The 17,772-nt window shown below is 42.3% G+C and overlaps 1 protein-coding gene across 1 annotated transcript; it reads right to left on the bottom strand.

Annotated features, from left to right (window-relative positions):
* Positions 1-202: 202 nt before the first annotated feature.
* Positions 203-7,299, bottom strand: LOC149461636 (uncharacterized). Its single transcript, XM_089678016.1, has one exon. The coding sequence runs from the start codon at positions 6,738-6,740 to the stop codon at positions 1,260-1,262; it is 5,481 nt and encodes a 1,826-aa protein (XP_089534142.1). The 5' UTR covers positions 6,741-7,299; the 3' UTR covers positions 203-1,259.
* Between the last annotated feature and the right edge of the window lie 10,473 nt (positions 7,300-17,772).

The following is a 17,772-nucleotide window of genomic DNA, read 5'->3' as shown; positions in this document are numbered from 1 at the left end:
CCAAAATACTTTCTGCTGCTCCTGAATATGATACCAAATGTGTGATACTTTTCCACAGCCGGACCACATAGAGAATCCCAACATTCAAGGAGCACCATCAGATGTTCTAGGGACATAAATTACACATCTAACATCTTGACTACCTATTATTATTATTATTATACAGGATTTATATAGCGCCAACAGTTTGCTCAGCGCTTTACAATATAACTGGAGACAATACAGCAACAATACAGTTCAATACAAGAGGGGTAGGAGGGCCCTGATCCTTGGAGCTTACCTATTACACTTTCTAAGGCCTTGAAGCACCAGGATAATGGAATTACCCACAAAATGACCCAAAGGTATATTCCGTGAGGCATAATAAGTCTTTTGAACATGTTGTTTATTTCCAAACGTTTTTGTTTGTGGGAAGAAAATGAAAACGTATTGTTTTTTTATACAAGGTTGTCCATTTATAAGATATTTCTAACACATAGCACGGAAATACCAAAAAAAACAAAAAAACAAAATACATTCTGCTACATCTCCGGAGTTTGGCAATACCAAATGTGTGAGACTTTTTCACAGCCTGGCCATATACAGAGGCCCAACATCCAAGTAGCACCTTTAGGCATTCTAGGGGCAAAAATTACACATCTAATTTCCTGACAACCTATCACACTTTTGAAGGCCCTGGAGCACCAGGACAGAGGAAACACCCACAAAATAACCAAGTTTTGGAAAGCAAACACTCCAACTGTTCTGTCTTGGCATCGGTTGTACTTGTGGCGAGATTCATTTAGACCCAGTCTGTCAGAATGTGTGCAGCAAGTTGAATGATCGCCTTAACAGATAGTTTACTCAATGAATAACAACTTCAGAGGTATTTTCCAATGCTTCTTTATACTTCAAGGTAACAAAGGTGTGAACATAAAGGTGTTTTCATAGGTAAATTTCCAGTAATGTACATAGCCTCCTCACTCTACAGCATCTTGATAACCACTAAACTAAAATGGAGTTACACCAGGAAATGAAGGTGGAAGCAACCAACTAGTCAGAAAAAGGCAGGGGTGTGTGGATGATACCAAATAACATTATAATATAACATGTAAATAACAACTGCTAAACAGTAAAGCTGCGTGGCAGCACACTCCCCGTCTGGTATCGAGAGATACCACTACACAATTATTTTCTTCCTTATAAAATACTATTAACATTGCATACAGTAAAATACTATCTAACCTTCTCAAATCTGCAAGTTAGCTATATTAGAGGTCTTAAGTGACTCCCTCACATAACACTGAATCAGAATTACTAGAAGCAGGCATAATTAGGACAATCTCAGTGACTGGTCTGAGGAAGGTTTTTGAGTCTCCGTCCTTAACGATCCTGACTTCCACACTTCGGACTCTTCCATCATCACTGGCAATGGCTTTTGTAATAAGTCCAACTGGCCACTGGATCCGGTGAGTTTGCTGGTCTTTTAGCAGAACTAGGTCCCCTTCCTTTAAGTTGGGCTTCTGGGTTTGCCACTTTTTACATCCTTGGAGAAGAGTGAGGTATTCCTTCCTCCATCTGTCCCAGAAACGATCTGCAAGGTATTGAGCGTATCTCCACTGACGTTTATATACGTCCTTTTCATCGAAAATACCTTTTGGCGCTTGAATCTGTCCAATCTTCCTGCTCAATAATGTAGCTGGAGTTAAGATAGTCAGAAATTCTGGGTCTGTAGATACGGCAGTCAATGGTCTTGAGTTGATTATTGCTGCGACCTCAGCAAGGAATGTGGTGAGCACCTCATGGGTAAGGCGTGAAGAACTTACGTCAAGCAACATTGAGTCCAGTATGCGCCTTGCCATCCCAATCATGCGTTCCCATGCTCCGCCCATGTGCGAAGAGTGTGGTGGGTTGAATTTCCATACGCAGCCTTGATCACTCAAATAATTTCCAACTTGTTGTTGGTCTATCTGTAACTCTCTGCAAGCACCAATGAAATTAGTTCCACAATCTGATCTCAACAACTTCACAGGACCTCTTAGAGCAATAAATCTCCTTAGAGCGTTGATAAAACTTGAAGTGTCCATTGACTCAATCACTTCGATATGTACAGCTCTTATACTTAAGCAAGTGAACATTACAGCCCATCTTTTGCTGTTGACTTCACCACCACGAGTTCTTCTGGCCATTACTATCCATGGTCCAAACACATCGATTCCAACATATGTAAAGGGTGCATCTTCACTCAGTCTGTCTGCGGGTAGGTCAGCCATCTGTTGATACTGCTGTCTACCTCTCAACTTCTGACATTTGACACAGTTATGAATAATCGTGGCTATTTGTCTTTTCACTCCAATTATCCAGAACCCTGCAACTCTGATGGCACCTTCGGTATAGTGTCTTCCTTGATGTCTGACTCTCTCATGGTAATGCCGGATAATCAAGGTTGCCAAATGGTGGTTTCTTGGTACTATCAAAGGGTTCTGTTCCCTTCTTAGCAGGTTTGACTTATTCAGTCGTCCCCCAACTCTAAGCATGTCTTCATTGTCAATTATTGGGTTCAGTTTGAATAGTGGGCTACCCTTTGAGACTGGTCTATTGCCTCTCAAACACTTAATCTCTTCTGCAAAGACTTCTTCTTGCACACGACGTATGATGAATAACTCTGCCTTCTCATACTCTAACGCATTGGGTGACTCCTTGCAAGTGTGCCATCCATGACAAGACGATGTCTGGTTGGACTTGCAGAAAATCTGTGCAATATGACTCAATCTTGCTATAGTCTTCACCAGTCTTTTCCAAGAAGAGAAACGTTCAAAACGTCTTACCTCCAAGTTTCTTCTTGAGCAAATGTTAGAACTCAATGTTATAACTTCAGGGCGGATTTCTTGATCAGTGTCTGGATCCACCAGGTAGAAATCGATATCTTCTTCTGAGTTTGTAGAAGACTGATCTGTTAAAAACTTGGGTCCTGTAAACCAAATGGTTTGCGTGAGGACAACTGCTGGCACTGACCTCGTGGCAATGTCGGCGGGATTCAAACCAGTCGGGACATAGTTCCATTGTTCAGGTCTACTGACTTTTCTTATTCGTTCTACCCTGTCAGCCACGTACACATAGAACCTTCTTATACTGTTGCATATGTAGCCAAGTACGACCTTGCTGTCAGTATAGTACTTAACCTGATCAATTTCAGTGTCCATTTCATTTTGCAGGAATTCTGCAACTTCGACAGCTAGGGTTGCTCCACACAATTCTAATCTTGGAATAGTGTGAGCCGGTTTTGGAGCTAACTTGGCTCTTCCTAGAAGAAACCCGACATGGGATCTCCCGGAGGGATCTATGATCTTGAGATAAGCCACGGCCGCTATAGCCTCGGTGGATGCATCACAAAAGATATGAATCTCTTTCCTCTGACTTCTTGAAGTTGAAGTAAGTGAATAGCAGCGTGGGATATTAAGTTCTTCCAATACTTTCAAGGAGTCTCTCCTAAGTGCAGCAAATCTGGCTAAAGCTTGTTCTCGATTGTTAGGGAGAGTAAGCCTTGGTACACGAAAGGGTAATGGAGCTACCCAACTGTTGGAGTTGTCCTTGAAGAACTCTTCATTCATAATCTTGATGAAATCCTTGTCTTCGACCGAAGGAGCAATCTTGTTGTCATCACAAGTAGTCTGGTACACTGCATCACCAAGATCCTTGTGAGAAGTGAGCTTGCAAGTAATGCCTTGGAGAGCTTGATATGGAACTTCAGGATTGAAATCAAATCTTTCCTTCACATAATAGTGCAATGGACATTTCATCGATTGATAGGTGTATGATCCCTCCACATTAGTTTTGTAGGAAGCTACATTCGAGAGCTTGTGAGATTGATCTAAACAAACTTCTCCTATTATCACCCATCCAAGATCAAGTTTCTGGGCATAAGGAGCATCATCTGGACCGTTACATACCTCTCTTATTTTATGAACTCTAGGAATGTCTCTCCCTAGAAGAATCAAGATCTTCGCATCCTTGTTAAGTGTAGGAATGCATTTAGCAATGTGGCTCAAATGAGGTTGATGACGTACAACCTCAGGTGTGGGAATCTCTTCTCTGTTGTTCGGTAGTTGATCACATTCGATTAGAGTAGGAAGAGGAAACTCTATGTTCTCATATTCTGATGCCACTATAAAGCCATGGGCCCTTCTTCCAGAAGTATTGACCCTTCCTGCGCATGTCTGCAAGGTATAGGACCAGGCCTCTCCATGAATGTTGAATAAGTCAAAGAATTCTGTACTTGCCAACGAGCGATTGCTCTGATCGTCTAGTATGGCATACATTTTTATGGCATTTTGTGGACATCCTTCAGGAAAAACCCTTACAAGACATATCTTGCTGCAAGACTTGCTATGAAGCCCTTCTCCACACACCTCTGTACATCTTGTGGTTACGGGGTCAGCATGTTGCTCAGTTCTCTCCCCGCCATCATCTGAGGTGGTCTTGGGGTTGCTGCCGGGTGAAGGTTTCCTTTTGAACAGGTCTGCATGGAGTGCGTCCACATGCCTCGCACTGTTGCACAGGGAACATCTGATGGCGATCTTACAGTCTCTAGCGAAATGATCGGAGGATGCACAACACTTAAAACAGATATTATGTTCTTTGAGAAATGTCTTGCGTTCTTCAATAGGCTTGTCCTTAAATGCACGACATTTGGAGAGAGAATGTGGTGCATTATGAATGGGACACTGTTGATCAAGATTACTTGCCTTGGTATCTTGTAATTTAGTGTCTGTAGCCAAGACGTTGGACGTGATAGCGGTCTTCCTCACGGCAATAGGATGCCTTAAGTCCCTGAATTTACTGTTGGTGGCAATACCCTTTGAAGTAGTTAAAGGAAAGATGGTTGTATCTGGATACAGGAAGCTTGGGTCATTCTTGGTTCTTGCGATCTTCCTGACGAACTCTGCAAAATAGGAAAAGGGGGGAAAAGAAACATGGTGTTCATATTTATACTTTGATCCTACGCTAGTCCACTTTCCCTGGAGATGACTAGGCAACTTTGCTACAATAGGATTTACACCCTGAGCAGTGTCTAAATAGCTAAGACCTGGCAAACTAGGATCTGACTTAGCAATTTCAAGTTCATGAAGGAGGTCACCTAACTCTCTAAGCCTATGATTGTCCTTAACAGAAATCTTAGGAAAGTCCTTTAGTCTCTGGAATAAGGCAGATTCAATGACTTCGGGGCTCCCATAGTCTTGTTCCAGACGTTCCCAGGCAGCATTGAGGCCTGCTTCAAAGTTGTAAATGTAGACGGATTTAAGTCTCTTTACTTGTTCTGAAGATTGACGCCCCAACCACCTTATTAGTAAGTCAAGTTCTGCTTGAGGTTCAATGTCCAAGTTCTTGGTTACCGCCTTAAATGTAGATCTCCAACTCCTATAGTTCTCTGGGTGGTCGTCGAATCTAGACAGTCCAGTAGTAATTAACTCTCGCCGAATCATGTACTTGCTGAACTCTGCAATATCAACCCTTTCAGTTTTTACATCCACAGGTGATACTGATGCTGCACCATCTTGAATCATGGTTGGTATCTGATGCTGGCTGATAGGTGGAGAGAAAGGTATTGCAGATGGGTTCAATCCAGGTAAGGGTCTGGTGTCTGAAGATCTCTGTGCGTTTGAAGTTGAAGTTAACTGTATTAAAGGAGGTATAGATTTCACTCTGTAGTCTTCTGTTGTGCCCTTGTAATCTCTATTCACATATGTTTGTAGTGGCACATGAGCTGGATAGTTTGGTACACTTAATTTTGTGGCACGCGGTAGTTGTGGAGTGTCTCTGTTGGAAGGTGTGTCTGGTTGATCAGCTTGCTTTGACAACATGTTGCCTTCTGATTGACTTGCTGGATGATTATGGGAAGAATCTCCAACTGTAGGTGGAACTGTATCGTCGTGGTTCTGGGTTAAGACAAACTGTATGGTCCTTTCAACAGGGTCTTGACAAGCAGCCAAGCTGGGACAATATGCTCCTTCTTCTTCTAAAAGGGCTTGTTCCAAGACGGATAATTCCGCTAAGGCTACTTCCTTTTCTCTATTTTTCTGAAGGATTTCTAGCTGGGCCTCTGATTCTGCTTGTATTCGTTTAGCTTCTGCCTTGAAGGCTGCTTCTCTTTCAGAACAGGTGGCTTGAACCTGGGCTACTGCAACCTTTTGGCGAGCTTTGAGTATTTGGTCGCTCAGTGTTGACCTTACAGAGCAGGACCGCAATGACTTAGAAGATGATTTATGATATGAGCGGGCAGATCTATTTGATTTTCCTGAGTGTCTGGAAGAAGCAGATATACAAGATGCAGTTTCATGTAGTTGTGCTAATCTACCCTCTATCTGTGTCTTTGCTTCAATATAAGTGATATGTCTCTGCTTGTCAGTAGCAATAAAGTTCTTTAATTCTATTGAAGCTTCCTCTACATTGGAATGTGACAAAAGGGAAGAGTACTTTTCAGAAAGTCTTTTATAATTCTCAAATGCCTTCTTAACCCTTGAGAGGGCAGTGTTCAATTGCTCAGAATTGTTGCTAGTTTCATTACTGGCTGTTATACAACTTAAAGTTTTCTCCCATAATGCAGTCAGGTTACTGTATGTCTCTTCCTTACTTGCATCATAAGCCTCCCTTGCCTTCAAAGATGGATGAGGGGCTCTAACAGGACGGGCAGAATGCAGCATGGTGTCTGTTTTATCTTGATTACATGCAGGTGACTCATAAGTGGGATCTCTGTCAGACATAATGACAAGTGCTGTAGTTTTAGTGTCTTGTTGGAAATCTGCAGAAGCTCAGCTCTGTAAGTAGTTACTTTTATTTGCAAGCAGGCTGAGCTGGGGAGCTGAATGTCTATTGCAATGAGGCAGCTAGAGCAGCAGCCTGGCTCACACTGAATGCTTCACTCAGTGCACAGACAAGATTACTGTTCTTCATACAGGAGAATGGTTACTCACAGTTCTGAAGCTGCAGAGATGGCTGTGTGATGAATTCTCATGGAGATTTATTGGAAATTTACTGTTCTGTCTTGGCATCGGTTGTACTTGTGGCGAGATTCATTTAGACCCAGTCTGTCAGAATGTGTGCAGCAAGTTGAATGATCGCCTTAACAGATAGTTTACTCAATGAATAACAACTTCAGAGGTATTTTCCAATGCTTCTTTATACTTCAAGGTAACAAAGGTGTGAACATAAAGGTGTTTTCATAGGTAAATTTCCAGTAATGTACATAGCCTCCTCACTCTACAGCATCTTGATAACCACTAAACTAAAATGGAGTTACACCAGGAAATGAAGGTGGAAGCAACCAACTAGTCAGAAACAGCGGGGGTGTGTGGATGATACCAAATAACATTATAATATAACATGTAAATAACAAATGCTAAACAGTAAAGCTGCGTGGCAGCACACCAACGTATTTTTTAGGAGGCATAATGAGTCTTTTGAACATGTCGTTTGTTTTCCACAAGTTTTCAGAAAATGTGGAAAAAAAAATGAAAACGTAATTTGTTTACACAAAGTTGTCCATTTTGTAAGATATTTCTAACACATAACATGTGAATATCACAATATACACCCCGTAATACATTCTGTTACTCCTCCTGAGTATGGCAATACCACATGTGTGAGACATTTCCACAGCCTGACCACATAGAGAGGCCCAACATGCAAGGAGCACCATCAGGTGTTCTAGGGACATAAATTACACATCGAATATCTTGACTACCTATTACAATTTTGAAGGCCCCGAAGCACCAGGACAATGGAATTAACCACAAAATGGCCCCATTTTGAGAAGCAAACACCCCAACATATACAGGTGAAACTCGAAAAATTAGAATATGGTGCAAAAGTTCATTTATTTCAGTAATGCAACTTAACAGGTGAAACTAATATATGAGATAGACTCATTACATGCAAAGCAAGATAGTTCAAGCTGTGATTTGTCATAATTGTGATGATTATGGCTTACAGCTCATGAAAACCCCAAATCCACAATCTCAGAAAATGAGAATATTGTGAAAAGTTGCAATATTCTAGGGTCAAAGTGTCCCACTCTAATCAGCTAATTAAGCCATAACACCTGCAAAGGGTTCCTGAGCCTTTAAATGGTCTCTCAGTCTAGTTCAGTAGGAATCACAATCATGGGAAAGACTGCTGACCTGACAGTTGTGCAGAAAACCATCATTGACACCCTCCATAAGAAGGGAAAGCCTCAAAAGGTGATTGCAAAAGAAGTTTAATGTTCCCAAAGTGCTGTATCAAAGCACATTAATAGAAAGTTATGTGGAAGGGAAAAGTGTGGAAGAAAAAGGTGTACAAGCAGCAGGGATGACCGCAGCCTGGAGAGGATTGTCAGGCAAAGGCCATTCAAAGTGTTGGGGACTTTCACAAGGAGTGGACTGAGGCTGGAGTCAGTGCATCAAGAGCCACCACACACAGACGGATCCTGGACATGGGCTTCAAATGTCGTTTTCCTCTTGTCAAGCCGCTCCTGAACAACAAACAACGTCAAAAGCGTCTTACCCGGGCTAAAGAAAAACAGACCTGGTTTGTTGCTCAGTGGTCCAAAGTCCTCTTTTCTGATGAGAGCAACTTTTGCATCTCATTTGGAAACCAAGGACCCTAAGTATGGAGGAAGAATGGAGAGGCACACACTGCAAGATGCTTGAAGTCCAGTGTGAAGTTTCCATAGTCTGTGTTGATTTGGGGAGCCATGTCATCTGCTGGTGTTGGCCCGCTGTGCTTCATTAAGTTCAGGGTCAGCGCAGCCATCTACCAGGAGATTTTGGAGCACTTCATGCTTCCTTCCGCAGACGAGCTTTATGGAGATGCTGACTTCATTTTCCAGCAGGACTTGGCACCTGCCCACACTGCCAAAAGCACCAAAATCTGGTTCAATGACCATGGGATTACTGTGCTTGATTGGCCAGCAAACTCGCCTGACCTGAACCCTATAGAGAATCTATGGGTCATTGCCAAGAGAAAGATGAGAGACATGAGACCGAACAATGCAGAAGAGCTGAAGGGAATGGGCACTGATGAGCACTGATCAGCCCTCACTGATGGGCACTGATGTGCATGATGAGCACTGATACGCACAAGTGGGCACAGATGAGCACTGATATGCACAGCTGGGCACTGATGAGCACTGATGTACACAGATGGGCACCGATGAGCACTGATGTACATAGATGGGCACTGATATGCACAGGTGGGCACTGATGAGCACTGAAATGCACAGATGGGCACCAAAGAGCACTGATATGCACAGATGAGCACTGATGCGCACAGATGGGCACTGATGAGCACAGATGGGCACTCACTGGTGGGCACTGATGAGCACAGATGGGCACTGGCGGGCACCGATGAGCACTGATATGCACTCACTGGTGGGCACAGATGGGCACTGATGAGCACAGATAAGGCACTGATGAGTACAGATAAGGCACTGACGAGCACAGATAGGCACTGACGGGCACCGATGAGCACTGATATGCACTCACTGGCGGGCACTGATGAGCACAGATAGGCACTGACGGGCACTGATGAGCACAGCTGTATACTCACTGGTGGGCACTGATGAGCACAGATGGGCACTGATGAGCACACTCACAGTTTAGGAACCAATTCTCTCTCCTTTCCTCACACTCGGTATTGGTGTGAGGAAAGGAGAGAGAAAACGCAGCCATGACCCTTCTCTGTTTACATTTGTGATCGCTCTGTCCAATAACGAGCAATCACAAATGTAAACAGCCGCTGTAATTGGACGTTCACCCCCCTCTTCATGATGTGCTGTGTCCAAGGGACACAGCCATCACTTACAGTTTCTGATGCGCGCCACTGAGGAAGCTTGATCACGGGAGGACGTCATATGATGCCCTCCCAGAACTGGCTGGCTGCTGTGGAGCCGTCATTCGGCTATCTGCGGTCGGCAAGTGATTAAGGCATGTCCTGAAAGAGGAGTTCTGCTTTCAAGATTCTTGCACATGCACATAGGATGTTGAGGTTGCAACTTTCCAAATTGCAACAATAAGGTCCTGTTCACACATGTGCATTTTATATGCATTTTAGGTGTGGTGCATTAGCCACTTGCCCTCCAGAGGATTTACCACCTTTCCTGAACAGGCCATTTTTTGTGTTACAATTTTTTGTGTTAATTTAACTAACAATTGCGCGGTAATGCAGCACTGCACCCAAATGAAATTTACGTCCTTTTTTTCCCAACAATAGAGCTTTCCTTTGGTGGTATTTGATCGCCTGAGCATTTTAAATTTTGTGCTCTATAAACAAAAAAAGACCGACAATTTTGAGAAAAAACATTTTGATTTTTGCTATTAAACATGTCCAGTAAAAAAAAAAAAAAAAAAATTTTGTCATACATTTAGGGATAAAATGTATTCTGCTCCGTGTCTTCGCTAAAAAAATCCCAATACGTGTAAATTAATTGGTTTACGTGACAGTTACAGCGTTTACAAATGGCGGTATATATACTGGAATTTTATTTATTTTGACTAATAATGGCTGCGATCAGCACCTTATAGTGGGACTGTTGCGGGCATTCTGTCATCCCCAGTGACACCAATACAGTGATCAGTGCTAATAAAAAGCACTGACACTGTACTAATGGCACTGGGCAGGAAGGGGTTAACATCTGGGGTGATCAAAGGGTTAACTGTGTGCTGTTTCACAGTATGTTGTGTCTGTGCTTTCAACTGTAAGCACACTGGTTTGTATGGCTCTGCTATGCAGAGCCATACAAAGCAGTGTGCAGGAGCCAACAGGGGAGAGAACTGTATTGTTTACATACAGTTCTCTCCCCCGTTGGTAATATTCAGCGATTACCAGGTGTCGGCGATTAATTACTGACTGGGACCTGGTGACTGACAGCCGAGGCCGCAAATGGCTGCATGGGTAGGGCACGCGCACGTCTCGCACACGTGCCCCCTACCCGGGACTCCAAAATCACGTAAACATACATGATTTTGCGCACCGCGCCACCCTGTAGCAGTATTTCTGCTATAGCCCACATGGAAGAAAAATATATTTTAAACATATTCTTCCCAAATATATTGACATATATATGAAATACTACAATTTTGGCCGTATTCAATATATATATATATATATATATATATATATATATATACACTGTATGACAAAATGCTCTTTTTTCTATACTGTATTACAAAATATATAAAAACAGTTTTCATTTTCAAATATACTGTATGTCTTTAAAAATACATTTATTCTAAAATTTTTTAATGCATTTCTAAATATATGTAAAAACATATGTTAACAAAATCCGAAGAATATATTTCAAAAATATATATTTTAAAAAATATTTTTAATATATTTTGTAATACATAAAAAATGCATTTCAACAACATTTTTAATGGTGACCTTTAAGTATATTTACATGACTTCCACTGTTATGATTTGGCTTTTACTCACATATACACAGCCCACAACATCAACAGCCTAACATATGGTCCCCAATCAATTCCACTATACCTTTTTGATGCATTACATACCATAAAGATTACTTGTTGTGGAGGGTAACAGTCATTCACCTAATATGAGGGATCATTCAAAGCATTGCTGATAGAAACACAATGCACTCTTCTAGAGGAACACATGCTATGAGGCTATTAAGCAGCTTGTTAGGAAACATTTGTGACTATAATCAATAACTATTTTTTTTCACATAGCTATTAACATGAACCCTATGACTGGCTAATTGTGCACTTAGAAGAAGTTTGGTGATAAAACTTAGTATTAAGATGTTTCTAGGATGCTGCTGAGGTCAGGGCTGGGACAAGGGGTGGGCAGGAGGGGCGGCTTCTCTGGGCACTGTGGTATCATATGAGCTGGGGGGTGGGAAAAACACCACAAGAAGACTGGAGAGAGGGAATCAGTGTTGGGATAGAAAATTTGGGGGGCAGCAGGGAGTAAATATTGTTATAGCAGGGACATTTGGGGAAGTGTGCCAAGAGTGGTGATTTGGAGGGATTTGTGTTGGGAGGGGGAAGAGGATTTCTGCTAGGAGGAGGATTTGTGCTAAAAAAGGAGATTGTGTGTGGGGGGGGGGCAGGGGATTTGTCCTAGGAGGGGTTTTTTATAGGGGATTTGTGCTAGTAGGGATGATTGGGGGACATTTGTGCTAAAATGGGGATTTTTTTTGGGGGGGGGGATTTGTGCTAGGAGGGGTCAATTTTAGGCGTAGAGGATTTGTGCTAGGAGGGGGATTTTTTTTGGGGGGGGGCAATTTGAGCTGGGAGGATATAGGGAGGGAGGGAATTTTAACTAAGGGGGATAAGGGGGCAAATATTTGTGCTGGGAGGGGGGATTTCAGTGGGGTTGGAGTAATTTGTATTGGGAGGATGGGGAATCTATGTTTAGGGGGTAATAATGCAGATTAGTGCTGGGGGGGTGGATTTTTGCTGACACATAATGCTCATACATCTTGGGGGAGGCGCAACTGGGAATGTTCATCCTGGGTTCTAGATGACCTTGTCCCAGCACTAGTTGAGGTCCATTCATTACTACAGGTCATGAGTGAATAACTATTGCTATTTAAAAGGTAGGTACGGTCTTTTAAATGTATTTTTACTTATACAGTATAGCCAAATGTTTGTAGATATCTGACCAAACGCCTACCAATATGCCTGAAAGTATGTGGGCTCCTCTACAAATGACTGAGTTTTGGTGTTTCCAGTGAACTGGCAATGTTACAGCTTGCAAAGACATTTTAGACAACAGTGCTTTGCCGGCCTTGTGACAACTATTTTAGGAAGGCCTTTTTTGGTCCAACATGACTGTGCTCCTATGCACAAAGCCAGATCCATAATGGCATTGTTTGATGAGTTTGGTGTAGAGGAACCCGTGTGTCCTACACAGAGACTTAACCTCAACCCTACTGAACACCTTGGGGATGAAGTACAATGCCAACTGTGAGTCTGGTCTACTCATCCAACATCAGTACCTGACCTCACAAATGTTCTCATGGAAAGCTACACAATTTTGTGGAAAGCCTGAAGTCTGTTATGGTGGGTGGAAGGACAACTGCAAAATAATTCACACGGTTTTGGAACTGGGTGATGAAAAATTTCATATAGCTTGTTGTGATGGTCAGGCTTCCACAAACGTTTGGTGATATAGTGTATGTGTGTAAAACAGATCAGCTTGACATAAATCATTGACTCACATGCTAAGTAACAGCAGGGGTTTTGGTGCTGGCTGGGTCACTTGCTGTGCAACTCCGTTTACTTTTTGGAAGCTCTGCACTTCCCTTCCAGGAAGCAGTAGCTCGCCAGCAGGATGGTCAATGCTGGGAAAGGAGTATGAGCAAGAACTGGGAAGGTTATTATGTCCCTTTAACTCACAATGCCAAGAATGAAAAGCTGAAAAAACAATAAACAATTACAAATCGTAAGTGTAATTCCCTGAAAGTAATCACCATCGATCACACATTTGTCAGAAGAAAGACACTTGTGCTGAATACAATATTAGTCCGTTTAAAATAGTACTAGGCTTAAAATAAAATAAAGGTGTAGAGCAGTAAAAATACGAGGGATGTTCAAGTCAAACCGGGACTTTTAATTTTACAGGTATAAAAAGGGATGCTAGCATGGTGGTTCTACACACAGTAGTAAGTGGCAAGTGTGTCCTATTACTGATAGGCAGCACACATGTCGTCCAGAGACCATTATTCAAGATGGCAGATGACAGTGTTAGTGCATGCATGGAACAGCGTGTGGTGATGAAGTTTCTTGTGAACAAAGGTGTAAAACCCGCAGATATCTACAGAAGACTTCAAGCACAGTATAGTGATGAGACGCTCAGCAGCAGTAACACATTTGAATGGTGTAAACATTTCCAAGATGTTCGTATATCCCTCAGTGATGATCCCAGCCATGGTGGTTCCTAGCCCACAGCTCAATATTGAGTTGGCCCCGCCCTTTGCAGCTATAACAGCTTCAACTCTTCTGGGAAGGCTGTCCACAAGGTTTAGGAGGGTGTCTATGGGAATGTTGACCATTCTTCCAGAAGCGCATTTGTGAGGTCAGGCACTGATGTCGGGGGAGGAGGCCTGGATCACAGTCTCCGCTCTAATTCATCCCAAAGGTGTTCTCTCGGGTTGAGGTCAGGACTGTCAAGTTTCTCCACCCCAAACTCGCTCATCCATTTCTATATGGACCTTTCTTTGTGCACTGGTGTGCAGTCATGTTGGAACAGGAAGGGACCATCCCCAAACTCTTCCCACAAAGTTGGGAGCATGAAATTGTCCAAAATGTCTTGGTATGCTGACGAGTTCCCTTTACTGGAACTAGCTGTATGGATTTGAGCACAGGGATCTCTTGTTTGTTGTATTGTTGGGACAGTAGCCAGACCTGAACCTTGTAGCTCTCCCCATTGTGTCTTTTCCCCTATGCTAGCATTGTGTCCACAGTAGCACTTGCGTAGGCAGGGCAGAGTAGGACTGGCCATAGAGGAATTACTTTGACGCAGTTGGCCAGCTTAAGCATGTATTGCAATATGTGTGAACTAAATATCCCTATTTATTGCATAGTTTGCTTGAAAGGGTAATTACCAGTGTGCAGAGGGTCCTTCAGAATTTCTTTACTGGAACTAAGGGGCCAAGCCCAACCCCTGAAAAACAACCCCACACCATAATCCCCCCTCCACCAAGCTTTACACTTGACACAATGCAGTCAGGCAAGTACTGTTCTCCTGGCAACTGTCTGGCAATATAGTGTATATAAAATGAACTGTAATGAATACTCCTGAAGAGTGTGGGGTATGTTAGGTACAAATCTGCTAGTATTTATTTATTTACCATAACACAAACTCTATGGGGTGTATTTCAAAAGCAATGACTGTAACATTCATCAAACATTCGCCGCAGATAATTCTTCCTGGTGCTTGGTGATCGATTCCGCTGTAGCGAATGTCACATTAACTGCTTTGTAACTATGCCCCTATCTGTGCTGAAGAAAAAAAATCCTTGCCCAAGTTAACAATATTGGTACCAAAAGAAAAAGTTATCATAGGTGAAAACCTCAGAAATAAGAAAACTGTTCTCTTCAGAAAGGGGTACATATGAAGTGGTTAAAGCAACCACATCCCCCGGACGAAGCCAAGTGACCCTGTGAAGCAACACGTTGGGGAGGGGCACTGACGTCACCACGTACGTGGACTCCTACACACGGCGAGTACAGGAAGTGCATGTCTACACGCCGTTCTGGCTGGACACATCCTACACTAAAAGCGTTTTGATATTTTTACAAATGTAAGTGCAAATTTGGCACTAATAAATTTTTATGCTCACCAAGGATAAGGCACAATCCCTCTTTCTTTTTTCTGGCAATACGCGGAGTAACAGGGAGAAAACATATAACACCTGTTGGAGGGAGAACCTTACCTAGGATCCATTTTACAGCAGTATAGCAAGAGCAAAGAGGAGAACCATCCAGTTTACTACTAGTGGAAAAATACACCAAGTAACTGATTTCATCTTGAGTATCTTTATCTGGAATTACGTGAACAGTCAATTTGCAGTGAATAACCCCACTCTAATGGGATATAATATATCATTGGATTCTCAAGTATATTGGACATTTATGAATTATATGTTGTAGTATATCTATTTGTATTTATTTATTTTTAAGCATATATATGTTTATATTTTTATATTTTTGATTATTTAATTTATTCTTGGATACATATTATTTATCTTTTTTTTTATATATATTTTTATAATAATAAATTGCACAATTTCTATTTAATAAAGGGAAACAATATATTATTTAGACACTGCATTATTATTTAAATATTAATTATATTTATTTATTCACAGGTATAATTTAAGAGCGCGGCACCATCTTTATTTCTAATTGGTTAAAGCAACCCTGTTATTAAGAGCACCAACGGAAATTACTACCATCTTGTAGAAAAAAAAGATATACTTACCTTTCCAGCAGCCCTTGAAATTAAATTTTGTAGCTCTTCGGGCTCTTCAGGCATCCAGACTTCAGGCCTTGTAGAATACTTGTTCCCTACACCACGTGCTTTGGTTTCTCCTGCTGCCATCCATTTCCAGTTGTGACATATAAGCCATCAGAAGGAACCTCAGCAAGTATTCAACACACACAGACGTGTCAGATACCTGCAGTGACCATACATATGCAAAACGGTGGAGTTTCAAGGCACTGGACACCAGAAGGGCAAGTATTTATCTTTTTCTTAAACACGCTAGCTTTATTTTTTTGTTTGTGATCTTAATAACAGGGTTCCTTTAATGATCTTATCAATGACAATGTAACATTAAGCAGAGACAAGACACAGATTTTTAATATCCCATTTGGCATAGGCAGATGCAAGGGATAGTGTTTGGCTCTCGTTTCTGGCTCATCCTTCAGATGTAACCGCTTGTTTCCGCCAGTTTATATCTGTGTTATGACAGAACACCCTATCATTAGCATGGTTTGCTGTAATAACACAGCACACTGTTGTTAGTGGTGGTCTGTGTCATTGTGGCGAGATCCAGATTCATTCATTGTTTGCCCAGATCACTTTCATGAGCTTTTCACATCAATAAAAAGATATAGCCTGTTCTCGTCTGAAAGCGTCATCGGCTAAGGGCAGCTCTTTGGAAACTGAACATGATAGTACAAGGTAGCAGGGCTGATTTGGAGAAATGAATCACAGAGTAATTCTAAAATACAGCCTAAAGATACAGAGTAAGTAACCACAGCCAAAACTTTTTTTTTGTAGAACACCTAGAATAACAGATTGTCTGTTTGCTGCTGGAGAAATTCACCCAAATTTGTCTATCCTAGTGGCCTTATCACCATGACATAAGATGATGGGAAATCCAAAATTCTGCATTCGTCACTAGAACAGAACAGGGGGTGTTGGGAAAACCTTTCAATGTGAACGCCTGTTCCACACTATCTAAGATGGAATTTCCCCTGACTTATAGACCTTTCCCCTGACTTTATAGAGATTTGTTTTCACTTCATGATGTGTCTCTGGGACAGGAATTGAAAGGAACCCCTCAACATGAAATTTTCTATTGAGCGATAAGGACAGAGGATGTTCTTCTAGGCAGGATGAAGACACAGGACCAGGGGCGGACTGACCATTTGGAAACTCGGGCACTACCTGATGGCCCGGGGTCAGTAGGGGGCCCCATGAGATGCCCCTGGTACCTTTTTCATAGGCTTTTTTGAGTTTGGGCAAGGACACAGGGGCCCCATGATCCCCTATTGCCGGGGGCCCCATGAGTTGTCAGTCCGCCCCTGCACAGGACATCCACCTGGGTGTGATGAAAACAGAGGGCATCCTCCTGGGTGAAATGAACACAGAGGACAGCTTCCTGGGTAGGATAAAGACAGACAACATCGCCCTGAAATGGATGAAGTCAGAGAGCTTCCTCCTAGGTGTGATGAAGACAGTAGACATCCTTCTGGGTGGGATGAAAACAGAGGACATCTACTTGGGTGGGATAAAGACAGAACACATACTCCTTGTCAGAATGAAAACAAAAGATATCCATCTGGGTGTGAAGAAGACAGAAGACATTCTCCTAGGGGTGATGAAGACAGAGGACATCCCTTTCAAAGTGTTGAAGATAGAGGACATCCTCCTGGATGGGTTGAGTACAGAAGACATATTTCTGTGATTTAGACAGAGGACATGCTCCTGGTTGTGATGAACACTGAGGATATCCTCCTCAGAGGGATAAAGGCAGAGTTCATCCTTCTTGCTGACATA

This window comes from Staurois parvus, unplaced genomic scaffold (genome assembly GCF_062004578.1).
Source record: "Staurois parvus isolate SC_StPar_1 unplaced genomic scaffold, SC_StPar_1.0 ptg000196l, whole genome shotgun sequence".
Lineage (NCBI taxonomy): Eukaryota > Metazoa > Chordata > Amphibia > Anura > Ranidae > Staurois > Staurois parvus.
This window is presented reverse-complemented; position numbering and strand designations above follow the sequence as displayed.

Coding starts and splice junctions, on each gene's coding strand:
- LOC149461636 (XM_089678016.1), bottom strand. CDS start 6,740: ATGTCTGACAGAGATCCCACTTATGAGTCACCTGCATGTAATCAAGAT.